Source organism: Rhea pennata, chromosome 5 (genome assembly GCF_028389875.1).
Source record: "Rhea pennata isolate bPtePen1 chromosome 5, bPtePen1.pri, whole genome shotgun sequence".
NCBI lineage: Eukaryota > Metazoa > Chordata > Aves > Rheiformes > Rheidae > Rhea > Rhea pennata.
This window is the reverse complement of record NC_084667.1, coordinates 58,799,013-58,823,729: the sequence shown is the minus strand read 5'-3', so window position 1 is coordinate 58,823,729 and position 24,717 is coordinate 58,799,013. Positions and strand designations below refer to the sequence as shown.

Below are 24,717 nucleotides of genomic sequence, written 5' to 3'. Positions count from 1 at the left end.
TGGGGAAGTAGTGTCAGCCTTTCTACTGCTGTCTCCTCTGCGTAAATATATGCCAGGGCCAGAGTTTTTCCGTGAACGGTGTGCAAGCGAAGCTCCAATGTTAAAAGATACTGGGCATCAGGTTTGCAAGCGCTGTGGTGGGAAAGAGGCTTTATTGGCTCCAGCCTAGGATTAAGAAAATTTCCTTCATGGGGGACTAGTGGCGACTGAGACGAGTTGTTTTTTATAAGCCATACGTGGTGACCCGGGAGCCCTTGGGGCCCGGGGCTTGTGCCAGGGAGGGCTTGGGTGCTCAAGTAGGTGCCGAGAGCTGCAGAAATGCCTGGGAGAAGCACACAGTCAAAAGTGCGCTGCAGCCACCAGCTGGGCACAGTCTCGATGTGGCCTGTCCTCACCAAGGAGGACCTGGCTTCGATGCCAGGCAGTGTCATTTGCTCCCCAATGTACAACTCAGTGAGCAGCGGGCACTTTTGAACGTAGCCTCTAGGGAACAGGGAAGGATTAGTGATAGTCTCACACTCCAGTTACATGGTCTTCAGTTTTTTGGTAATGTGACATTTTTAGAAAATACTCTTTGCTCAGTGGCAGATTATCTCTGCCTTTCATCTTCCCTGCCACATGACTCCACTCTTTGGGCACAGGGTATAGGTTTCTGGTAATGCAAGTTCCTGCTGGGTTCTGCAATGTGCACTGCATTGCAAGGTGAACGCAGATGAGCCAGCCAGCTTGCTGCTAGCACAGCGGGCTGCACGAGGTCCCCCCCAGGACAGCAGCGCCCAAGAGGGGCTCTCCAGTGAGACCTACAAGGAAACACAACATGGAAGCAAGGCGTTTGGGGCTGCCTCGTCTAGGAAGGGCTCTAGGTCAAGCAAGAGAAACGGCAAATGCCACTGATGTAAATTCTGAATTTGTCTGCAAAATAGGGCCAGTGTGCATAGCTATATGCTGTGGGGCAAAGGCAGGCTTAAAGAAGGCTTAATTCCTCCATATCTGCTGTGGGACAGGAGCTGCACAGCTCCACAAATATCCCTTTGTATTTTCAAACCAAGACACTGTGGCTTACACCACTTCTTCCAATTGGTCCATTATAGGCATTTAATAGTCTAAACAGTGTAATACATCTACAGGACATACATTAGTCGAGTATTATGTACAGGTGGCATTTTACAAAATTAGAAAGAACTGAAATAGAGCAAAATCCAACAATGCCTTACTCCATAAAACTTCCTTTCTGCACTACATGAAATATTCTACAAGCTGGACTAGAAAAATATGACTGAATATCTTTTTTTTCCTTTTTAGTTTCTACAAAGCTTTTCATCCAGAAAAAAATACAAAACAACTATTGAGTTTATTGGAGAGACAACACTTGCACACAGACAAAGTAAGTGGACACTCATAGACCTGCAAGTAGAATAAATAGGGTTTGTTTTTATAAAACAATTTTCTCTCTATCTTGCTCTCCTATTTTAGGGCCTCTGGCCCATGTTCAGAAAAATAAAAATGGGAGGAGGAGCTTGGCTTTGTGTGACTGTTAAACTGAGGCCACTCGGCTTTTTTAGAAAGCTTTAGTTTGAAGCAACCACTCGCTTCAGTTAAAAGGGAGCAACGTGAAAGAGGAAGCAGGAAAGAGAGGAGTAATTAGGCTGGAAGAATGAAGTCAGGCATTTTGACATGGGTTGCAGCTTCAGGTACTGCAATGAGAAATGTAGCGCCGTGCGGCATTTTCGTAAGATTTTGTGTGTTTCTTCAGGAAACTTATTGGGGAAGTGCCATTGACCTCAGGTGGAAATAGGATAAGGGCCATCCAGAGCAGGAAGGGAGGGAGTGTCTGAAAGCAGATAGAGAACATATAAAATTGGGGGAAGTGTTTCAAATAACTGTTCTTCCTCTTATAAAGTGAAAAGCAAATTAAATGATACATCAAATGTCATTCTTACGGAGCTGGGCAGATGCAGATTAAAGGAAATCACACAGCTAAAGATATGTCGTCATCGCTGCTGGTTTTCCCCACAGTTTTATAAAACTTCTTGACTGTCGATGCAAAAGCAGGGTTTAAAGAGCACCTCGCATCCGCCTAGCTGCCCCGCCAGTGGGCTTTCCCCTGCTCAGCAGTGAGCTCGCTGGCCTCTCAGTGCTCCACACCTTACCCAAACCCTCATCTCAAGTTTGGTCTCACTTTCACAGCTTACAGGAAAATCGTCACCAGCAAAGGGGGTGACAGAAGTGGCACCAGATTCAGGAGGTGCGCTTGAAACCATCAGTTACTCTGGTAAAATTAAGTTCTTTGACCAGAATCCCATTCATCCAACAAAATAAATCTGTGATAGAGGTAAGAAAGTCTAGGTCAAAAAGGCAAAACAGATTGTTATATAGGTTGAAAGAGCAAAGTTTAACTTAAGTATCATGTTATACTGTACTACACTGCTTATAGAAAGGGTCCTAGATCCCAAACACCTCAAACAATGAGCTATAATTTTGTACATAAATTAATGTTGCTTTGAAGTAAAATAGTCTCTTTCCTTTGTATTAAACATTCATTGCACAGAATTCTTTGTAAGTAAATATATTAAATTTGGTTGCTAAGAAGGTATAAACTTATCTTATTAATACACCTGGCCAGTAAATTTTATCCATCATCACACAATTAGAAGTTTCCTTTAGAGAAAATTATTACTGGATAGCAGAACGCACTTGAAAGTAAGCTTAGGAATTAAATTCTATGAAATTCTATTATTTCATTCCATCTATAGCAAGCGGCTTTTTTCTGGCTGCAACATTAATTGGAAGTACAGAGCCCATCCAGCCCTGGAGATGCAGAGAATGCCAGCTTTGTAGCTTTTCTTGGACATTTTCCACTGAAACAGTCAACTCCTTCTGATACAGGCAATATCTCCATCAACACTGTCTAAAGGGTAATGTTTTGGCCCAAGATCATTGCTTCTTCAGGGATGGTGCCCAGTGGCAGGGAGTCTCTGCAAAGTTCCTGCAGTAAAGGGCTCACCCCTGTGGAAAAGGCCCCCGAATCCATCCCCAAATGCAGCAGAGAAGAAGAATCCAATGGAGGCCCAACATGTCCAGAGACAGCTTGTCTCAACTTAAGCTCTGGTTTCCTGGAGGTGGCTTTATTGGAGTTGTGCAACCAAAGCTGACCAGGTTATGCTGTGGATGAGGGAACTCCAAGCCCTGGGCGCGTTGGCGATTAGTACTGCAAGGGCAGGATGGACGCTGGGTGCATCTACCCATCTCAGCCCACTTTCTCCTCTTCCTTCTGCAGATGGCCCAGTGCAGACCTGGCATCACGCAAAACGCAAAGGCGGTTTGGGCTGTGCCATTGAGCTCCCTTACTCCCCCCAACCACTGCCTTGTGCAGGTCAAGGGAAGAACGACTGGGCCTCCTCACTTGTTTTACACACAAAACATACTGTAAGAACGATCACAACAATTTCTACTCACAAGGTGGAACAAATTCAGCCCTGGTGGAAGCAGGAGCTATTTCTACCGGTGTTACACCACAGCTGGATCTGGGCCACGAAGTGTGCACAAACAGCACAATCCACCCAACCAAGTCTACAACAAACAGTCTCACTCCACAAACAGCAGTGACTAGCTATTCCAGTTCATCAATGTACAGCAAGAAAGTATTCCTAAAACTTCTGAACCTTATTGAAAGGACGGTTAATAAAAGGCTGGTTTGTTTGAATTTGCACAGGCTAGTTAAAGGGAGAGAACTGCTCTAATCTGCACCTGGAAGGTAGCCTGGAGTTCCTGTGTAGCGATGTAGGCAAATCTTACACTTGCATCTCTATACAAAAGTTACAAAATCAAATGGTGACATTATATTACATCTATTGTCCATAATATCACAGTGCTAGTTTTAAATGGCTAAAAACAAGAAAGGTTTCAGATTTAAGACATCCCTTCTGTAGAAATGTAACCCCTTTGTCCTGCTGTTGATATTTGAAAGCAACCTTACTTTAAAAAGGTAAATCCAATGAAATGTACTAATTGAAATTAGGCGCGTTTTTCATTTATAATCTTGTAATGTCTGTGATGCATTTCCTAATGTGTCCCACTGTTTCCCAAGGAAAAATTAAACAAATAATATGATTCCCAGCCTGAAAAGCAAAATGTTCAAAAGAACAGTTCTAAAGCCCATATACTTCTTACCAGGTACTAACTAAATAAAACCCTTGCAGATTTAAATACAGATTACTTTGACATGTCTTCAGAATGTGTTAGCTTTTCAACAACATTCACAATGAAGTTTCACTTCTGAGGCCATGGAGTTCCTACTCATCCTTTTCAGTTCTGCTTTCCAGAGTATCTGTATCATCTTCCACTTCTTGAGCTGGATGTGCTAAAGTATCTGCAAAGAAATAGTTCATCAGTATGTATTTCCCCATGCATGTATCCAGCCTTCATTCAGTTCTGCCCGTTCAGTGAGGCAGACAGCACATCAGGGTGCTCAGTCTTGTACTTGCAGACTAGCAGTGCAACCTGAAGTAGGATGCTCTGAGAGCATCACAGCCTGACTTTACAGAGGACTTCAGACCTCAGAGTGGATATTACTGAGACGAGGTGATGATCCCGCTCCTGCCAGTGGGCAGGAGAGCTGCTGAGTGTACGGCTATGGGAGGACAGCCTGTTACCTTCATGAAATCTGCTCGACCTCTCACTCCTGAAGACCTAACATATCCTAATATCACTGCACACAAAAACCTTGCAGGCTGTCATCCAACACCTGGACATCAGGTTATACATTTGGCTCATATTTCTTCTTGAATGATCACACCCTGTAGTTGCCACCACTCAGAAATGCTGACTGGAGTAGCAGGTGATCGGATCAGACAATTTGTCATAGCCCTTTTGAAGATATGGGAAGGTGCGTCTTGCACACCATCCTGGCTGCCATCTCTGGGCATTTGGACAACAAGTGATGGTACACTGAAATGGAAACTGTGTTGCACTTTAAGGGAAAAAGAGAACACTGAGATCAAACAATAAAGAAATAAATAGACTTGTCTCCACACCAGAGCATTTTCTGTGCAAGCTATACTCTGGCAAGTTCTTATCTTTAGTCAGGTATTTATCCCACAGTAACACTATTAGTCATATCTACCTATTTGTGAGTGCCTGTTACATTATCGCACTCCTGAGCCACTATGATGCTTTGAATGTACAGTTATTAAATTTTTTGCTTCTAGGCTAGGAGATAGGGACCCAGGATTGCACTGAACAGGATTATAGGGTGAATGCGAATGCGCACTAAACTGCCTGTTGACCATTTGAATGGCCAGCAGTGAACCTGACATGGATTTAAACACCATATGCTCAAGAGCTAAGAAGAAGTTTTAAGCCCATAGGACTTTCTTTCCAGCGCAGGTGTTCCTGGGCACTAGCCACTGCAAACCCCCAAGCACTCACTGCTCTTTGATGTGCTGTTAGCTTCAGTGCATAACATGGCCTGAAACTGTTATTTTTCTGTGGAGAATGAGGATGAAAATTATTCATTCAGACCTTCCAGATCCATCTGCTGTTGCTGGATGCAGACTCTTTGGTCACCAAGGAGACTCTTCTCCTCTGCTGATTTCAGGTCATCTGGTGGCCAGCGCAGCTCCCCACTTTCCACCTCACCCGACTCGGTGGGCTCCACCACAATCGATGGTAGTCTTTTGGTCAGCTTGGGGTACTTCTCGCGTGAGTCTGGGAAGGCCTGGTGAGACATTTGGTGACATGCCTATCAAAGCACTGCCCAGGGACACATATTCAGAATGAGAGGGTGAGCACCAGTAGCATCATTTCTACATCTGTCCATCACAACTTTCACTAAACTTGAGCAGATGAGTAGTCCTGCACAGGGAGGGTTTCAAAACCTAATAAATTCAGCTCCTCACCAGCAAAGGGAGGATGCAAAAGCACAGTCCCCATTAAGAGGTCTCAGCACACTCTCACCTGCAGAGACCATCCCTCACTGTGCAAAGGACAGGAGACCAGGACCAGAAATCCAACTTTTCTCACCAGCGTGTTGGGCAGACAATTGTCATGACTTGTGTGACCCAAGGTGCACAGACTGAAACTTAGGTGAAAATTTTCGTTTTGTTGCCTCACACTTGTGCTTCAGTCCAGGTGGGATTTTAGGACACAAAGGTCGTTGCTGTAATATTAAACTAAATGGCTGCTGCAGCCCTTCTAGCTTCTGTCCTTTTACTCTGATATGATTTATTCATGTTTTCTTGCTGTGACAGTTTATTAAAAAGCCACTATTCTGCAAAGCTATTTTGTTTAATGTGCAATACTGTATTTTATGATGCATTCATGCAAAACAAGTAGTCCCAGAGATCACCTTTACACACAGGATAGTGCCAGCTATTATTTTCATTTATCACATTGAAACTGCAGCTCAAACACTATACAATGATTACAGCTTGAAGCTGAACTAGATATTTTTAGTGAAGGATTATTATAATATGTAACAGTGCTTTCTTGTTTTCAATGTAACTGGTTCATTTAAGCCTTTTGGTGTACTTTGTTTTGGTTTGGATTTTCTGCTGTTTTTTGGGGGGGAGAAAAATTTATTCCAAATCCTCCAGGATGTCAGTGTAACACAAACTCTGTTGCTGCTTTGCTGAAACCTTATCTCCTGGCTCCTCGAACTTCTGCATATCTGCACTAACAGGCTGTAAATTTCTCCTGACTAGCTAAGTTTCCACTTGTAACAATAAAAGCAAGGCAAAGACTAGGGGACTAAACAAGGGATTGGGAGCAAGAATCTTCCAAATTTAATTCTTGACATTGCCACAGATTTGCTGTGTGCTGTAGGAACCTCCTCAGATATCTGTGATGCATGTACAACAGAATCAGGGTATCTGGTTAGACAGAGCCAGTGTCAGCACAGCTCCTGCTAGACACATGGGCGGACACCTGCAGATGTTTCCTAGCCATGCCAAAAGTGGGAAAGCACAATTTGGTCTTGGCTGCTTGACAACCCAGCCCTTTGCTATGGCTGGTAGAGCTGGTGTGCAACAGCAAACAGCTGAGACCGTAATGTTAGAGCCCGCTGGAGGTATTTGCCGCATGACTTTTGTTACCTCTCTTCATCCCAGCTCTCACCAACTGCTTGCTGTTTGGTTGTCACACTTGGCATCAATGCCAGCACAGGGAAGCAAGCCCTGAGGGAAGAGGCAGGTCTCTTCCAATGTGTCTGGAAAGCACCAAGAGTGTTTTTGACATTGCCACAAGAGGAAGCAGACAGAGCTGCAATCTCTGTATGTGGTTGCATGGCTGGGAACAGTCAAGGACAATAATTCCTGTCCTCATGCCCTCACTTCCCACGGTCATGCCATGGGGATTCATCAGTCTTTGCATCTTCATGCAGATGAAAAAATGTTGTCTATTATTTTTAGGGTAGCAAACAGACACGACTAAGGACTTCTGAATGTGAGAAAGCCCCCTGAGTGCAGCTAAACTAAGTGAATCACTGAAGCTAAACCTTTCTAATGCTTCTTGCAGCTGCACTCACATGGGTGTAACTTGTCTTGATCACAAGCAACATGTTTATGGTGCCTGTCAGGAAGCTCCCCACAACTTCCCGTTATACAGTCTCCTCCTGAACTGTTTATATTAGGGATGAAAATTCCCTAGCAGATGTTTTGGTTGGGAGGAATTTTTAAGAAACTGCTAAACTGCTATTTCCAAATATAAGAAAAGATGAAAATAGCCTTTTGCTCCAGAATTTCTGACCATCTTTTGGTAGCTGTGCTCCATTGCTCAGCTAGCAGAAAATACCCATAAAATTATGGACAAATTGCCCTCTTTCCCAACTGAAAGTGACCTACTCCTTCCAGTCATTGCTCAACTAGCTCAGGTGGCTGTGTGTGAGATCTCCAGTCCCCAAGCCCAATGATAACAGCAAGAAGATCTAGTATGACAGAATATCTGTTTTTTTCCATCTGCTTTCTGAAGACCTAGGAAATGACACACACAGATCTAAAAATATGCTAGAAGATGATTATTAAGGCTGCAAAGTCAAGCAACAGAATTTAGGAAAGGCAACTGTGCAGCCTCAAATTGTCTATTTTTGTTTGTGTCATTCTCATATGGTCTCTTCTCACACGAATCACATCATGTTTTTTCCACTGGCGCTCTGTATGTACCAGGTCCCTCTAGGAATGAGTCAGGACTGGCAGGAAGCAGAGCACTGCCTGTAGGCTTTAACTTTATTTTTTCTGCAGAAGTTGGAGTGTATAACAAGTGGGCAGGAGACTGCAGGAAGAGAAAGAACGGTCTCCTGGCCAAAGTGCTTGGAAGTTGCCGGAAGAGCCCTGGTTTTCCTGCTGAATCACAGACTTTGTATAACTCGCTTTCTGGGGATTTTTTGCTTCAGTTGGCCATCTCTAAAACAGGCATCATAACACCTTCTCCTCCCAGAGAGGCATGAAAAATGAACTGAAAAAAGAAACTCTCTGGCGCATATGATCAGGGCACCACAGAAAAGCCCTGAAGACATATGTGGAGTTGAGCTGGAGATGATAGCACAAAGTTTGGACTACGTACAATATCAAAACAATGAAAAGTTGGGACTGTGCATTAGGTGAAAAAGAGAAAACAAAATATTGAAAAGGTCCTTCTTGAGTGAGCACTATCCAGTTGATGAGACAAGGAAAAATCTGCAGTAGTTTCTTCAATCACATAAATAGACTCAAACAAGCAACTGCAGTTCTCACTTTCCTGACTTCCAAATGTTTGGCTTTGCAATCTTTGATCAGCTTCTTTTAGTGTAGTTTTCTGAGTGCAAGATGGAGTTTGCTTGAAACAATATGTTTCATGTTGAGAAGCAACATAAGCCCAATGGGAGACTTTTAGGAGATTTGTCCCACTGACAGTGACACCAAGAGTCGGGAGCACAACCACAGAGACTAGAATGGGGAACGTAGGTTGTCACAAGGACAGTTCAGGACATCATGATCCTTCCCGCCTGAAACTGCACCATAAGTGGGCATGTGAGTGGGTTTGTGAGACTGCCCAGGGACAGAAAATGTTCCTGCACCTGCCAGTATATAGCCCTGACTAGTGCTACTGCTATCACGTAATAGCCGTTTATATTAATTACACAATCATTTCAAATTGTCTCTTTTTAAAAAAGGGAGTTCTCTCTGAGCATGAAGAAAGTTAGCTCATTAAAAGTGTGGCTGTATAAAAGGTATGGCATTTGCTGCATGTCTTCATCATGTGATGGTTGTTTGGACCTGAACAAGATGAGACACATTTGCAATTCTGCTATTGGTGACAAACATCTCTGCCTGCATCCCTCCAGAGGCCTGCTAACACTGTAACTGTGCTTGGAGGGCTAGCTCCAGAAGAAACCCTTCTGCCATAATTCTTACATTTTTAAACAAAATTTAAGTAGGATCAAACATATATTTCAGGAATTGCTTTTCTGTCAGCTGTGCTCAGCAATTCAACATCTATATGCATGAAAGTATGAAAGCTGCATTACATTGCTTTTGAAAAACAGCTCAGGAGACTTTCCTGTTTTTCTAAATTTACCTGGGTTGAAGGGCCTCCTTCTTCCTCAGGAGACTGGCTCAAGGTAAATTCCTCCATCACAGGTTCCCGTGTGTTCATCACCTCAGTCATGCTGCAAAACAGAATTCATTAAAACAGAATTAGAAAACTCAGCTCTACACTTTGGCCCTGCAGTGAATTTAATGTAAACATTGGCTTTTTATATTTGTTAAAATAATTGTGCTACAGACTGTCCTTTCTAAATAACCCCAGAAATCTGTTTGCCTGCCAGCATTCCCTCCCTCAGAGTGCTTGCTGCTTGTGTTCCTGTGCTCACAGCATCCCACCACCGGGCCATGTCTGGGATCACCAGGTGTGTGACAGTGCTGCTGTCCTCCTGCCCCTTGGGCTTGGGGTTTCCACATGGGAAAGCTCTCGGGCTGCAGAAGAAGCCCCCATCCTATCTTGCCCTTGGCAGCCTGTGCCAAAGCTGCAAATTCTGAACCATGTCTCTTCTGCTAGGGCTCTGGATGGGGAGGACCATTCGGCACAGAGAAGCAAGAAGCCACTTGAAGGAGACATCTAATCTGCTTCACCTTCTTCCCTAAAAGAGTGCAAAGCAGAGGTTTAAGACAAGAACATTCAGAGTATACTGCCATGCCATGCAGGGAGTATTGCTAGCATTTGGGGCCAAATCCATGGTGGGAAGGGAGGCACGTTTCCACCCAGCCCCCTTGGCAGCCCACCCAGGGCACTGCAGGAGGGACAGAAAGTGGGGGGCACTGGTGGAGCAGCAACAGGAATGATGTCCTCCCCTTTTGGCGTGAGCAGTCCTCCTAGCAGATGGCTACTGCCTCGTGCTACAACAGAGAGAGGGACATCGACCCTGGCTGCCCCTCTGGGGATGGTGGAGAGGAGCCCTGTATACCCGAGTTGTCTGTAGGAAAATGGAAGCCCTCTGATGTTATCAGCAACCTGTTTGTTATTAAGACATGAGCTCAGAAATTGCATCTGTTGACAAAGAAGTTACTCGTGAAACATCAACCTGGAATAAAATTCACAATCTGATGCTTCATAGTGTCTTAAATATTTGCTATTCCCAGATGTCTCTTCCATTTAGTCACGAACCAGCACTTCTCTTTAAACTGTTAATTCCAAACACACCAGCTGTATTGGTGTCCAGGGCCAGATTTTCAGTCATCTTTAGTTGCCTGAAGGTATTGAATAGGATTTTCAAATGCATCACAGAATGTTTGGTACCCAAATCTCATTTAAGTCAGGGACTTAGGAACTAAGCTGCTTATGTGACTGTTAACCATCTCTCAGCGCTGTTTGGCACCCAAGTCACAACAGCTCTGGCCCTTGCTCTGGCCCCGTTTCACTTGGCATTTAGCACCCAGGAGGAGAGTGATCAGAGCCGGCTGGGCACTGGCACAGGGCTGGTCGCACAGCAATCATTGCCATGGCTGGTATCTGCACCTCCATAGCATTAGGATTGTCCTTGCATTTGAGATTTATGGATACAACATTGGCCCTTTCATTGAAAAATTATAGGACAGTGTCTGAAAACTTTATAACGTGTATTAAGCACATAGCAGCAAACAAAGGTTGAACTACATTGTTTGACCTATAGGCTAAACAGACCAAGTTAATTTTGGATGGAAATTCATCACCTCCTCTGGTGAGTTTAGCTCTAGGTGGGTTTGGCCCAGGGCATTTCATTCTTCTGAGCCACTATTCAGTATTTGCAGGAGCTCTTCACTGCCTGAACCTCCTGCAGGACACAGGCCATCGGTTACACTGCCCCGTGACTTGCCACAGCACCCCTTTGGCACGACTAAATACTGCCATCAATCCTGGTCCCATCTCACACACAAAGCCTTCTTTGTCAAGGCTGTTTCTACGGAGAACTGCAAACTAAAACATCTTAAGCATAACTTCTTCCAGGTTTACATTACCAATTACTCCACAAAACTAAATTTTACAATATCTGCAATTACACCAAAACCCTTCACAATAACATTAATTAGCTATAGCACAGAGCAGCATGATACCACAGAGACTTTCACTCCCTCTGCATCGTATCTAAAAAAAGGGCACCACAGACCTTCGAGAAATTTGAGCTCAGCTGTGGGCCAGGGCAGAGCCTGAAGGTTTCAGCACGTCTTGAAAGGCCAGTCTGTGACTGACAGTCACCTAACTGAACGGCATGCTTTCTGACGTGCACACACAAGGGGAGAGCAAGACCGGGCACTGAAGCTAAGCGAAGCACCAAACCAAAGTCCTGATCTGACATGATCTAAACCCACCTGGAGCCACAGTCATGCAGAAGAGGGACAAATTCTGCCCACCAGAAATAGCATTTCAAGCTCACTGCCCTTGCTTGGACTTGTCCCCCTCCCCAGGAAGAAGGGAGCAGGATGACACCCCCACAACCACCTAATTGGCAAAATAGAGGCTTTTTCAGGCACACTCTTATTCCTGCATTACCTAGTGAGCCACACCACTAGGCATCTGTCAGTACAGCCCTGAGAGACTGGTGACTTGGAAATAGTGAAGCCCTTTCCCAGAGCCATGACCACAGTTCCAGCTATGCCAGCTGCTAGTGGCATGAGAGAAAGGGCTAATGACAAGAGAAGAGTGCCCTAGCACTCTTCTTTAACCAAAAGCAGTGCCCTCCTCCCTCTCATTACCTCCAGGTGTTCCCTCAGCAGCTGGTTCACACCTTTTTTCCTGGTCTGGTCCTGGTCTCCTACTTGGGGGTCTATTATGACCTTTTCAAGGTTTATGCCCCATTCCCAGTCACTCTGGGTAGCAGAGAAAGGGACTTGGATGAGAAAATGTGTGTTTCAGCCTGGAAATAATCTCAGTGGCTTTGTGGGGTGCTGGGATTTATGAAGGCTTGGGCTGGGTTGCCGTGGAGAAGACATGTCACACTGCTATGTGTCCCAGGACTCGGTCCCTGCTATCCAGCAGTGGCTGCTGCTGTTGCCCCCCATTCCCCGGCTGGCCATTTTATTTCCACACTTTTTCAATATGCACCGCGTCCTTAAATCAGTTCTCTGTCCTTGTTCCATAGCACATTAGAGATATACATCCACTCATGCACTTCCAAATGTGTCATGTAGGCTCGGAGATGTTGTTAAGACTGCATGAAATTCTATTATTGAGCAATAACGGACTCCGTGCTTCCCGAAGACTGCATTACACCCTGCAGATTATTTCTAAATGACAAAGACAAACGATTCTGGCTAGGAAAACGGTGACAGTCCTGCCAGTGTTACAGCAGATGCCTCAGTGAATCAGCTCCCAAGCTGTTGAAGCCCAGGCCATTTCAAAAATCTGTGCAACTTAAGGGTTTGATTGAATAGGATGGCAGAAGAGATTGTACTTCATGCATTTCAGAAAAGAACACGGGGCCATGTAATTGGCAAAAGAATTAGACTCTAACTGGAATAGATTAATTGTTCTCAGTCTCCACTTAGAAACAGTAACAGAGAGCAGAAGAAATCTATATGGGAGAAACAGTAACAGAGAGCAGAAGAAATCTATATGGGCTGTGAACGCAGTAATGCTTCTAACAAGCCTAACTAAGTATTTAACTCTAAAAATAACCAGCAATAAAATAACTGAAAATACAGCTGCAAATCAATTCATCTGATGCTTAGAAATCACTTGTAGGGCACTGAGGAATTGTTTATAAAGCCACTGAATCTGGAAAGGGGGTTTGGTTGTTGCTTAGGGCTCTTTTAACTATGGCATGATATATGTACAGGAGAACTTTTTATTTTTCAAGTGGTTTTGATGGAAAGTATTGATCCAATTTTACTGCCGCTTTTATGGGGGAAGTACTAACATACAACAGAAGAGTAGTGGATACAGGCAGTTTATCATAAGAACTATTCCATCCTTTAAACTGTGTCTTCCATTAATTTTATATACCGTAGGTGCTGATATCACCAATGATATACAGTAGCTATAGTGATGCAAAACAAGGCAATAAATAGCATTTACAAACGAAGAATAAATTCTCTTCTAGTGGATGAGTCACCTACTCTGAACCTTAAAATGCTTCTAGCATTGAATTAAGAGATGCATTTACTTCCCCTAGGTTTAATTAAGCTCAGATGTACCAGTTAGGAGAAAAGGAGCAAAATCCTTTCTTGCCTTTCTGTGAAAAAAACTGTATGTAGAGAAGATTGTCTTAAATGCAACAGCTACAGCTGCAGAACCATCCTATTCTGATTTTTTTTTCCAGAGGCATGAGGCAAACAAACAGCCCAGTTTCTGCTGTTTGTAACTGTGCTAAGAAGGTTAGTAACATACAGAGTAATATATAGGCTGACAAGTGCTAAACCACCTACTGTCAGAAAGCGCTCAGAAACAATACACACATTTTTATTTTAGCTTTTGCACATCAGGCATAATTGACCTGTGAAATTCCAGGTTGCAAAACGGTACTTAAATGCAGAATGCCTTCAAGCTTTGAAAACACGAAGCACTTATGTGGATAAGGCTAACAGGTAGGTTGCATGACAGAAGCTCCAGATCCACGCCAGCACTGCACAGCAAACATGTTTTCTATGGCAGGCGTCCCACTTTGGTGCATTTTGAGGCCTGGACCACAGCGCGTGTAACTGCCCCGGGAGCCGCGCAGGGCCGTGGGCAGTGTGGGCTCGCCGGGCCGGCAGCCCATGGGCTGCACTGATGACCGCTGCAGTGGCCTCGCTGCACCTTTGGGGACAAGTCCGCAGGCGATTGCCAAGAGTCTGCTAAAACACAGACCGAGCCACGTCCTGTGGCTCACAGAGCTCACACAGTCACTTTAAACAAAAAGCTGCAAAATTGTCTAAACTAAGGTCCAAGTTGGGGCAAGTGATTTCTGGACCATGGGGATGGCAGAAAATGCAATCTACAGCTCTGCAAGAGGCAGGTCTCTGGGTCCCCAGGCCAACCCAGGAGGGACAGGAAAGGGGAAGCCCGGCCAGAGCATGAGATTTGGAGTGGAACAAATGCCAAGTACGAGACGGTCACAAAAGCAGCACATTACCTTCAATCACATAAAAGGATGTTGTTTCCGAAAACTGTCCTTGCTGCAGATGTTCACTTTGTTGACGAACTGTTGCACAAACAAATCCTAAAACTGTCTGAAAGAGACAATATAACAGTGTCAGAGCGTGCAACCAGAATGACAAAGCTGGCAGAGACCAACATGAAAGAGTGCTACTGTAAATTTGCTGCTTCAGAAGGAGGTGGCAGAAACTCCTACTTCGGAGGTCTGCACAATTTTCTAGACCAAATGGAAATTGATTTTGCTAAGGATGTAGCTTGTAGCATACCTAGTGAATTACTGAGGCAACTAATGTTCTAAAAACACTCAAAGCTCCTAACTAAAATACTGTGGCATCTGACACTTTTCCTGATGAGAAACCTTACTCCTTAGTGTAAGCTACATAAAATTTGCTGAAATTGGGAAACACCAAAATTCTTCCAGACAGTAATTTTGGTGATATTTGGAGAATCAGAAAATAAAAATGTATAGCCTTACTTCAGAATGCCAGTGGGCTTGCTGAAACACAATACAAAACATTAAGGAATTAAATTCTTGTTCAAAAAGCTAATGGTCAAGACACAAAGAAAACAAAATATGCTGAAAGAAGGGTATGTTAAGATTTCATTAGTGCATGTTTCTTACAAATATCACAGCAGAATTGATGTTCAGAAAGGTCTACTCCAAACTGAAAGTAACAGTTTGACTGGAATCAGGATGGAGAGGTCTGGTGAACAGACGTAAGAATCCACCATTTCAAAGCACAAATCACTGATTTCCTATGATCCCTCTGTCAAAAGGTCTTAGCTGAGGAGCTTGAGAGGTTATAGTGCAGAAATATAGTCAGTATCTGAGCCAAAGATGATTTTCTGAGAAATCTGTTTATCCCTACAGCTTGCCAAATATATCGTGATGCCAGCCACAGCTATTTCCTTGGATGGGAAAAAGGTGTTTTCAGTGAAGTGAATGGCACTAGTGTATATATTTTATATCCTTCAGTGGTTTGGATTCCAGCCCAAGTGATTAAATAAATCTACCTGCTCTGGAGGCCTTCCTACCAAGATTTACAACACTGGCTTAACTGCACACTAATTTTATTCAAAAACAGTGACAGAGGAAAATTGTCCAATGCATTCTGGAGTTTCTTCTCATGCTACAGGTCATGGTTATTGCAAGCTAGGGAAGCAAGAAATCACATATCCATTCAATTTGGAAGAATTTAATTCTTGTCTGGCAATTTTCCTTCCTCCTCAAAGATCAAACTAACTTCATAGACTGTGATGTTTTACTCCTTAAAAATTCATGACTACATTCAGTAGTTGACTCTTGTATAGAAACCAGAGTGCATCCAACACTATGTCATCCAATACTCTGGGAAGATTTTTATCCTACTTCCTATTACAAAACCACTGTTATTAAACCCATGAAAATTCAGCAGGAACTCATCTACCTTAAATTCTTCTTTAGAAAAAATTAGATGTTAAGAACAGTTATTATATAGAGTCAGCTATCAGTGACAGAGAAAATGATGCAAGGGATTACTAACTGTGAATAACTGCTTGCCTTGAGGTCTCTGGTTTGGATACAGGCCAGGCCAGTTGCTATTTAGAGATATTTTCACATGGCTGTTTAGTGGTATATACGAATCCACACAGTACTGAATGACTTGAAACAACATCCATTGCTTGTCCAGGCTCAGCAAAGTTGTTATGGATTGAACTAGCCCAAGACTGAACTCCTCTCCAAAGTTTCTGGGGAACTCGTGTTGCATGAGATGTTCAAAGGGGGCTTCAGCCCCTGGGGCTCAGCTACTTGAAAGTTAATAAAAATAAAATCACTTGAAGAACATAGAGTGGAAGAAGTCCCTTCTCCTAGCCCCACACATCAGTATGTAAAAGCAAAAATATCTTCTTCCCAACCAAGATTTTGGAGAGCTCAGTGTTTCCAGTGTACAAAACTACCAATGTATGTTTATTCTCTCAAGGGGAAATACTCACTTTATCTGCCTAATAGAGGTGATTATCTCCTTTGGCTGACATTAGAGGAAACATTAACTAATACCCTTCCTTCTGCAGTACTCCTTAATCTTTTAAAAAACAAGGCATAGCTATTGAGGCCATGCAGAGCCTTTGCTTCAGTGGAAACGGAGCCTGGAAATGACACCAGTACAGCCTCTCACTGTTTATCTCTTCTTGTCTCTTCTTACTTTAACCTGCCTTTTCTGCATCGCTGATCAGTCCAGCCTGGAACCACTGTTTGCTCTAAACACCTTCTCCCAAGCTACCCTATTTCTGCCTCCCTCTCCCCTCCCCCCCACCAATTAACCTGCAAACCTTTTGCCCTCCCTTGCCCCATCTTGCTAGTCAGCTTCTTCTCTGGCACCAGGGATAACAACACAGCTGCGAAGCTCCTCTTACTTTATTTCCCCTGAAAGAAATCTAAACACACGAATTACCTGAAACCGTTCACTCGCGCATTAACAGGGCAACGTACCCACGCTGTCACCATACCCTCTCCTCCTCTTCCCATTTGTCACATGCCCTTGTTCTGGGACAGTATGGGACCTCTTTGAGGAAAGCATGCTGTGATGTGTTGCACGTCGCACGTCGCACATCGTGCTGGGCTGGGAGCTGGGAGTGTTTCTGCACTACCACAACAGAAATAATAACTGTTTTCACACAGCCCATGAGGCAATGCCAAGAGCAGGCATACGATAGTGTGCATGTGTATTGCTATTAACAGCGAGCAAGAAATTACAAGTCTCAGAGGCAGATGATACTGCCCCGCCCTGCCACCCCTTGCCTGGGGTAGGAGAGCCCTCCTATGCTTCCTCGTAAAAAGTAATTGATTTAGGGACTACTCTGCTGGATCTCCTGGCCTTGCCCTGAAGAGAGACAACTCTGCTACACAGATACATTTACTTGGGGTAAATTCACTGCAAATTGCAGTGGAGACAGTTCTAAACCAAATAAACTTTATCAGCAAAACAGAAGTAAGCACCAGCCACAGTTTTCAGTCCTAGGGGCCTACAGACCAACTCCTTGATAAAGGAACTCCGCATTGCAAAGGCACTGAGCCCTGAGCAGCTCCCCTGGAGGTAGCACCACCTCTGAAATCAGGTCACTGTCACTATCATTGCATCCAGCAGTCCCACACATGCTCAGAAACCATCCTCTTTCCTCCAGCTGTCCCAAATGCAGTGATGACAGAGAACTGAGCAGTGGAGATGTGACCCTCCAGCAAATGGGTCTGCAGCCACACCAAGGCAGAGCTGCCATTAGATTAGCAGCTGCTTGGGGGCAGGCTCCTCCCTTCTCTCCTCCCAAGCTTTTGGAGTTAATCATTCCCCCCACTGAGCTCTAATGGAAATGTTGTGATAACAGCCTAACAATACCACATTGAAAGTTCACCTTGTAACAAGTAAGTGCAGATAGGCTGCAGAAATTGGCCTTGAACCACTGCTACATGTGCAAATTTATCATTTTTTGGCACTGCAGAAATGGGTGACCTCCCCTTCTTATTTCAATGGGACAATCCCAGGGGCTTTACCAACCCCATATTTAAATTGTGCTCCAGAGAAGTCCCCCACCCCGCCCCTTTGCAAAGGAGCCCAGCGGCTCCATGGTCTTTGCCTTGTTTCGATAGTACTGTAAACACGGAGGTCTCGGAGCTCGCCCATGCAATTGCGGTGCGCACACAGTTCCCACTGATTTCAGATAGCGCCTCAAACAAACCAGGAATTCAACCTTGGGCCTCCACCCCTCCCTTCACCCCATTAAAAGCTCTGGATAAATACAAACTTTTCTCCGTTCAAGGAGTCCAAGCTTTGTGTATGCCACAAAAATAATTATAAAAGAGCTATTGATTCCAAGGGGAATTGGAACAGGACACATGTTAGAATTGTGTTGGAGGGGAGAAGTAAAGGTCCACTGCTAAATTCATGCAAACTAGACAGTCTCAGCAAGCCACAGGAAACCCTGCTTGGTGACTCCCAAAGAACAGCCAGGTCCAAGGAGCTTTTTCCACCCATGAAGGGAAGGTGCACCTTATTTAGACCATTTTGATGCAGCAAATCAGGCTGGCAGTTCAGCCAGGGCTGGTGCGTGGGTAATCTAGGACAGAGCTACAGTTGTCATGGCAAGTAAGAAATGAAGGGTCTGTAAACAGCACACCAGAAGGTGTGCATCCCTGCAAGGAAATGTCAGTCAGAGTTTTCTAGGGCCAGCTGCTTCTTTGGATCCAACTCTTCTGTGCTCTGCCCTAAGTGCCCTTTGCTTTTGACATCCCTTAACGATCAGACATTGTTTTCAGTGGGGGGGAAGCATATCCTTCAAGGTCTTAATGAACTCAGTAAAAGAAATCTTAGAACAGCAATGATCCACACACTAGCCAACAACCTCCCTAATATCTAAAGCTGTTCAGCAATATGTGCTAGATACTGAGATGTTGGGCATGATGTAGTGTGAGATCAAGGAAAGATGCTACTCCCCTTTTTCTCCATGGTATGACTGAACTATGGCTTAAGCCATGTGATGCTTATGGCCAAATACGTATTTGTGCCATCCAGAGTTAGGACTCTGCCCCAGAGAGTGGGATGCCAGCTTCAGCATCTCGACACTCCCCAAGAACGTGCTTACCCCAGTGCTACTCTGGAGCCTCCACTTTCAGTGTGAGTGCCTTCTGAGGTAAGTTCTTGGACATTGCAAATAGGAACTTGGACAGTTTCTTTGTTTCCTCTGGTTGTACGTCTGTAGTGGACATGTGGGACTAGAGAAATGCAAATTACAGCATGGACCACTGAAGATAAATGTGCATGTGTATGAACTCCTATTTAAACCTCCCACTTCTTTTTGGATGCAAATCTCTTTCCTAAGCAACTGAGAAAAGTGTGATATGTGTCAGAGTCTGGAGATTAGAGATCTGTTCTGTTCCCTCGTTTCAGAAGCTCTTGTCTTCTGCCACCCACGCAGTACTTGAGTGCTGCTCTCCACAGGCCAAAGCGGCCTTCCTCTCCTCAGCGACGTGCGCTGTACAGGAGATGTCGATCTCTCTCAGGAAGCAGTGAGATGAAATGACTCTCGATGTGGAGGAGCAGGCATTTCGGCATGAGACACAGCATGTAGTTTAGGAGAGTGAAAAGGGGTAGGAGGCTGCTATTTGCAGGCTGTGCTGCCTCTCCACTAACTTCACAAAGAGCTGCAATTTTTACTTTGCCTGCTCCAAAGCAGCTACTGGGATAAATATCACCATCATTCTCAAACTCTCATCTGTGGACTCCCAACACTAGAAAATTCAGGTTTGCATTGCATTGTACAAAAATGGCAGATCATGCTCACTCAGCTTCCTTGAATTTTGTTGTTGCATGGTGGGGCTGATGGTTTCCATTTTTCATCTTATATCCCCAGCTCCTGGAGTACAATGATCACACACAAATCTCAACTTCCAAATTATTGTAACTGTGGAAGTTCCCACTAGTCCTAATTGCCAAGAGAAGCTAGAAACTTGACTCATAAATGGTCAAAAACAGAAAGTAAAAGAACTAAAACATGTCCATGTTAATTTAATGACTTGGGGATGATTTAACTCTGAAGTTTTTAGCAAGATGTTAGTAATGCTGCTTGCTATGGGTGCTTCCTTTGTGGGTTTTTCTTTTTTTCTTTTTTCCTGGCTGCTTTATAGAAGCTCATTTTCTTCAACTCTTTGATCTCAGCTCTAAACTACCTGAGCTTCCTCATGGAAGATGCCACAAGTGATAGGCACAAGGAGGAGACTGGGGCAGTCAGCCAGGACACACGGAGATAGGGATGAGGAGCAGACAGCCAGGAAGTATGTGCGGAGCAACGGGAGGGAGAAAGAAATAGAGCAGATGGGAAGAATGACTAAGCAAGCTCTTCCGAATGCTAGTAGACCTCGGTATCATGGAAATCTCCACAGAGTCTTCATGGAATAGGTGCCAAAAGAAAGTTGGAGTTTTTTTTTTTCTTTTTAACATTAGATTCGGCAGCTGATTGATGTGAAAGGACCTCATTAAGAAAATAACCCCATCAAAATTAAAGATAAGCCTCAACGAGCTGTTAAAGGTTTTTAGAAGTATCTCTTCTAGTACTAGCCGTGCAAGTACTATCTCACGGAGGATTTGCTTTGAGAATCTTAAATACCTATGCTGAGCAGTGTGATTCTGACTCTGCACATGCAGAGGGTCTTGAATTGATTTCACTCTGTTAAAAACATCTTATAAATCCAGCACCTTACAAACATACATATCATTCCTTCTAACTCAGAGCAACAGCTACTAGATGGTCTCAGAAAGAAATGTCATTACTTATATCTATTTCTGGGATCTTCCTTGGAAGATGATGGTTCTTCTGTCTTTGGTACTGTTTGTGCAATGATTGTCCCTCACCTTATAGCAGCTGTGGGAACTGGTGAGACATGAAAGTTAGCTTCCTGAGTTGCTTTCTGCTATTCCCTAAGTATTAGTGGATTGTCTTGAATTCAGACCACAGTCCCATTAACAGAAGATGAGTGGGAAAAAGTGTCTTAGAACAATAACACAGAGTATGTAATTGTTAGATGGAACCATCATGAGATGGATGGCAAAATGTTTAATGTTCTTCTGGAAAGCACTGTGAAAGGGGGCTCCAGTTAGTCTGTCAAAATGGGCTCATTTATAGGTAACAGAAAGAGGATAATGTTAGGTAGGTAGCACTCTATTTACTTAAAAGACAGATGAGTTATTTCCTTGCAACTTTGGGGACATGAAAATAAGGTGTTATCAGTGCTGTAATATCATGCAATATTGAGCCATTTAGTACAGAATATAGTACAGCCAAAGCAACAGAAGCGGAAAAGACTGATTAAAAATTTAAAAAAACACAGACACTTCAAGGAGAACAAAGTCACAGAAGGGACTTCTAATGTTCCGTATTGGTAATTAACAGAACAACAGCAGGTGTCACAACATCACAGCCTAATACCAGCGATGCAGCTGTTCTTCTCTAGGAATTAAAACTCTGAAACTTAATTGAATTTCCAAAGTATGGGGAGTTGCCACAGCCTGAGATGAAGGATGTGAGAACAGTGTGCGCTATCACAGTAGGGATGGGCACAATGGCAGGCAAGGATAACACAGAGATTAGAAAAAAAAGAAAGAAATTACTGAAAAAAAAGAAAAATGCAGTTTTGTCTTTTTTTTTTTTTTTTTTTTTTTTTTTTTTTTTTTTGAATGAATCATTAATGCTGAGAGCAGATATCCATTAATAGGGCTATGAGTCTTTCTGCCAAGTAACAGGCACCTTGTGGATCTGGAAGTCTCCTAAATATTTGCAGAGAGGCAGTGTATACATGTGTGTCAGAGACAGAAGTCAGCTGAAAAATTGAGTAACGTCTTATAGAAGTTGGTCTGAATCCCAGTGCTGGACATGGACTGTTGCTATATTCCTCAAGGTCCTGCCATTGGGACTCCGGGACAAAATCCTGCGAGATCACACAGGGCAGCACCGACAACAAGCAGGGACTTGTCCAGCCAGATAGAGCTTCTTTCAGCTCCCGTGTACCTTCTGCCAAGGACGGTACTGGCCACCTCTCTCCAAACCAATGAAGGAGAGATGGTCCCTGCCCCTAAGGACTTACAATCAAAGGGGAGCAAAGGCTGAAATAGCGGGGTAAAATATGCTCTTAAGGACCCGTTGGTACCAACCAGTCTCTGCCATTCTACCTAATTGTTATTGGTTGGCAGTTTTCACAGGCAATAAAGTCTTCCTTTGAGGAAGGAAAATGCAGGAAATTGATTCCTTTACAGATTTTTCCAGAGAATATACACAAGTCTGAGGAGCAAAGGGAAGGGCTGTCGCTGAGAGGCGGATGCTGTTCTCATTGAAGTCACAGCAGGGCTCCCTCTGACTTCAGTAATGTAGGAGCCGCCCTGGATTGAGGTGTCTGCCACTGACTCCTCCAAAATAGACCTATTGGTTAAATAAGTTCAAATATAGGGGCATAGTTTCAGAAATGAGAAAGAAGGAACAACTGTGGTCTGTGACACTGTGGTTTGATACCTGATCTATGCAAAAACCTGTTGCTTAATACAAAGAGATCATTGTGAGAAGGGAGGGAAAGTAGCAACTGTATTTGCACATTCACATCTTCTGCTAAAGTAATGTACCACAGATGTCAGAGGAAATACCACGATTGACAAATTGTCGGACCAGATCAGAAAAGCAAGGAAAGTAGGTTACATAGTTTGCTGTTTGTTTGTTTTCTCTCTGCAAACATGTTTTTAAATGGAATATTAATTACCAAAATCCTGATCTGTGAGCTGAACTCTTTTCTGCGCACAAAATTTGTTGCTCATTAAATCTAAGAGATGGAAAACACTGGCTTGGGACTGGTTGTGTGTGGGCAGATTTCCCCGCTTCACCTTCATTTTCAGGCGACTCATAAGAAGGCATTGTGAACAGAGCCAGACTCCAGGGTAGAAGTGAACACAAACTTCTAGGCGCTTCAGTAAGATTTGAACCTATAGCCAGAAGGTCTTCTGTCACTATACAGCCAACTATAGGGTTGCAGTAAAGATCTCAGCCAGGAAAAGACTCATGGAAAGGGAGTTCTCTATGTGTATCACTTCAGTGTGGCTTCAGAGGTTTATGCTATATCCAGTCTCACCTACACCCCTCCGCCAACTGCAGCCATACTCAGAAATACACAAACACATCTCTGTCCCAGATTAAAAGAAAATTTTTGTGGTATGCTCACTTGGCAGTAGGAAAATATTCACACCCCTTGCTCGGAGTGAAACATAGTCCTCATTTACAGGACAAAGTAGGTTCTTTCTTTCTATACAAATAATCATACATGTGGTATTTGCTACCTGATGGAAAAAGCAGTGTTCTTTCACCAAATTCAGCTAAGCTGCAAGCAAAAGCATCATTGTCTTGCATTTATGTTTCTTTACCCACTTCCTTGCCTCAAAAGTTGTCTTGAAAAAAAATGAAATAAATGAACAGCTGAGATGCTCACAAACCATAAATCAACAGTCCTCTAAGTGCTATTCTCTTCGGTAAGGATTCCTTCAAACAAGCTTTTCAGCTGCCAGATGAGATTTGTTTTTAAAGGAGAACCCATTCTTTTGCGGATTCTCAATATCCTTTATGAAAAAAAAATGCATACAGAGGAAAAAGCAATGCAGAAGCACAGTTTCTGTTCTTCCTTCCCCCGCAACTCCCTTCAACTATGTAGGGAAGTAAAATGCTTTTCCTGAGACAGCGTTACAATGGATTTCCCGTGCTCTTCCCTCCGCACAGCATTTTGCAAGCTGAGAGCCACCGCTCCGCACAAGCGCCCGGGGCCGGAGAAGCGCCCAGCCGAGGCGCGACACGGGTGGGCTTTGCCCACGGGCAGCAGATAGGAACTTCTGGCCGTCTGGGCTCCAGCCCGGAGCCGCCGGGGAAGCGGCGGGTTTGCAGGTGGCGGTTCTTTGCCGCCGGGACCGCGCCGCGACCTGTCTAAAGGGGCAGCGCGCTGATGCGCGGGGGCACCGCCGCGCCGGGCCGGGCCGGGCCGGGCCGGGCCGGGCCGGGCCGAGCCGCACTGCTGCCGGGCCGCCCCGCATCGCGCCGCGCGCCCCCGCCGCCCGCCCCGGCGCGGCGCGGCTCCGCACCTCGCTCCCCCCGAGGGCCGGCTCCGCCACAAGCCCCCGGCGAGCCCCAGCGCGGGCTCCCTCCGGCCGCCCCCCCGGCGCGGCTCCCCCGGCCCGGCGGCGCTCACCTGCGGGGCGGCGCGGCGCGGCGGCCCGGGGCGGCCCTGGGCAGGCGAGGCGAGGCGAGGCGAGGCCGGCAGCCGCCCGCCGCCCATGCACGGCGGCAGAGGGGAGCCCGCAGCTCCGTCAGCGCGTCCGCATCCTCCCGGCCGGGCGCTGGCACCGCCGCGGCACCTCCTCGAGTGCAGCCAGCCCTGCCCGCCGCCGCCGCCGCGGGGGAAAACCACTCCCCCGGCAGCGCCGGCGGGGCGGCGCAGCGCCGCGGCCCCCCAACCCCGGCCCGGCCCGGCCCGGCTCGGCTCGGCCCGGCCCCCGGCCGCGCCCCGGGCCGCCTCGCGGCGGGAGGCAGCGGCACCCCGCGCGGCACCGGCTCCGCGCCGCTCCGGCGCCCCGCAAAGCCCCGATC

General features: G+C 45.1%; 1 protein-coding gene across 1 annotated transcript; it reads right to left on the bottom strand.

Annotated features, from left to right (window-relative positions):
• Positions 1-1,068: 1,068 nt before the first annotated feature.
• LBHD2 (LBH domain containing 2) lies at positions 1,069-24,580 on the bottom strand. Its single transcript, XM_062577452.1, has 4 exons — positions 24,320-24,580; positions 9,550-9,640; positions 5,521-5,716; positions 1,069-4,369 (listed from the first exon to the last, which is right to left on the bottom strand). Exons 2-4 carry the CDS (start codon positions 9,637-9,639, stop codon positions 4,293-4,295), a joined length of 363 nt encoding a protein of 120 aa, XP_062433436.1. The 5' UTR covers position 9,640; positions 24,320-24,580; the 3' UTR covers positions 1,069-4,292.
• Between the last annotated feature and the right edge of the window lie 137 nt (positions 24,581-24,717).

Bases quoted from the DNA above. Each gene is read 5' to 3' on its own strand.
- LBHD2 (XM_062577452.1), bottom strand. From the start codon at position 9,639: ATGACTGAGGTGATGAACACACGGGAACCTGTGATGGAGGAATTTACC. The intron at 5,717-9,549 runs GTAAATTTAGAA...ATGTCTCACCAG, and splicing joins AAGGAGGCCCTTCAACCCAG to GCCTTCCCAGACTCACGCGA. The intron at 4,370-5,520 runs GTCTGAATGAAT...ATTTCTTTGCAG, and splicing joins ACAGCAGATGGATCTGGAAG to ATACTTTAGCACATCCAGCT.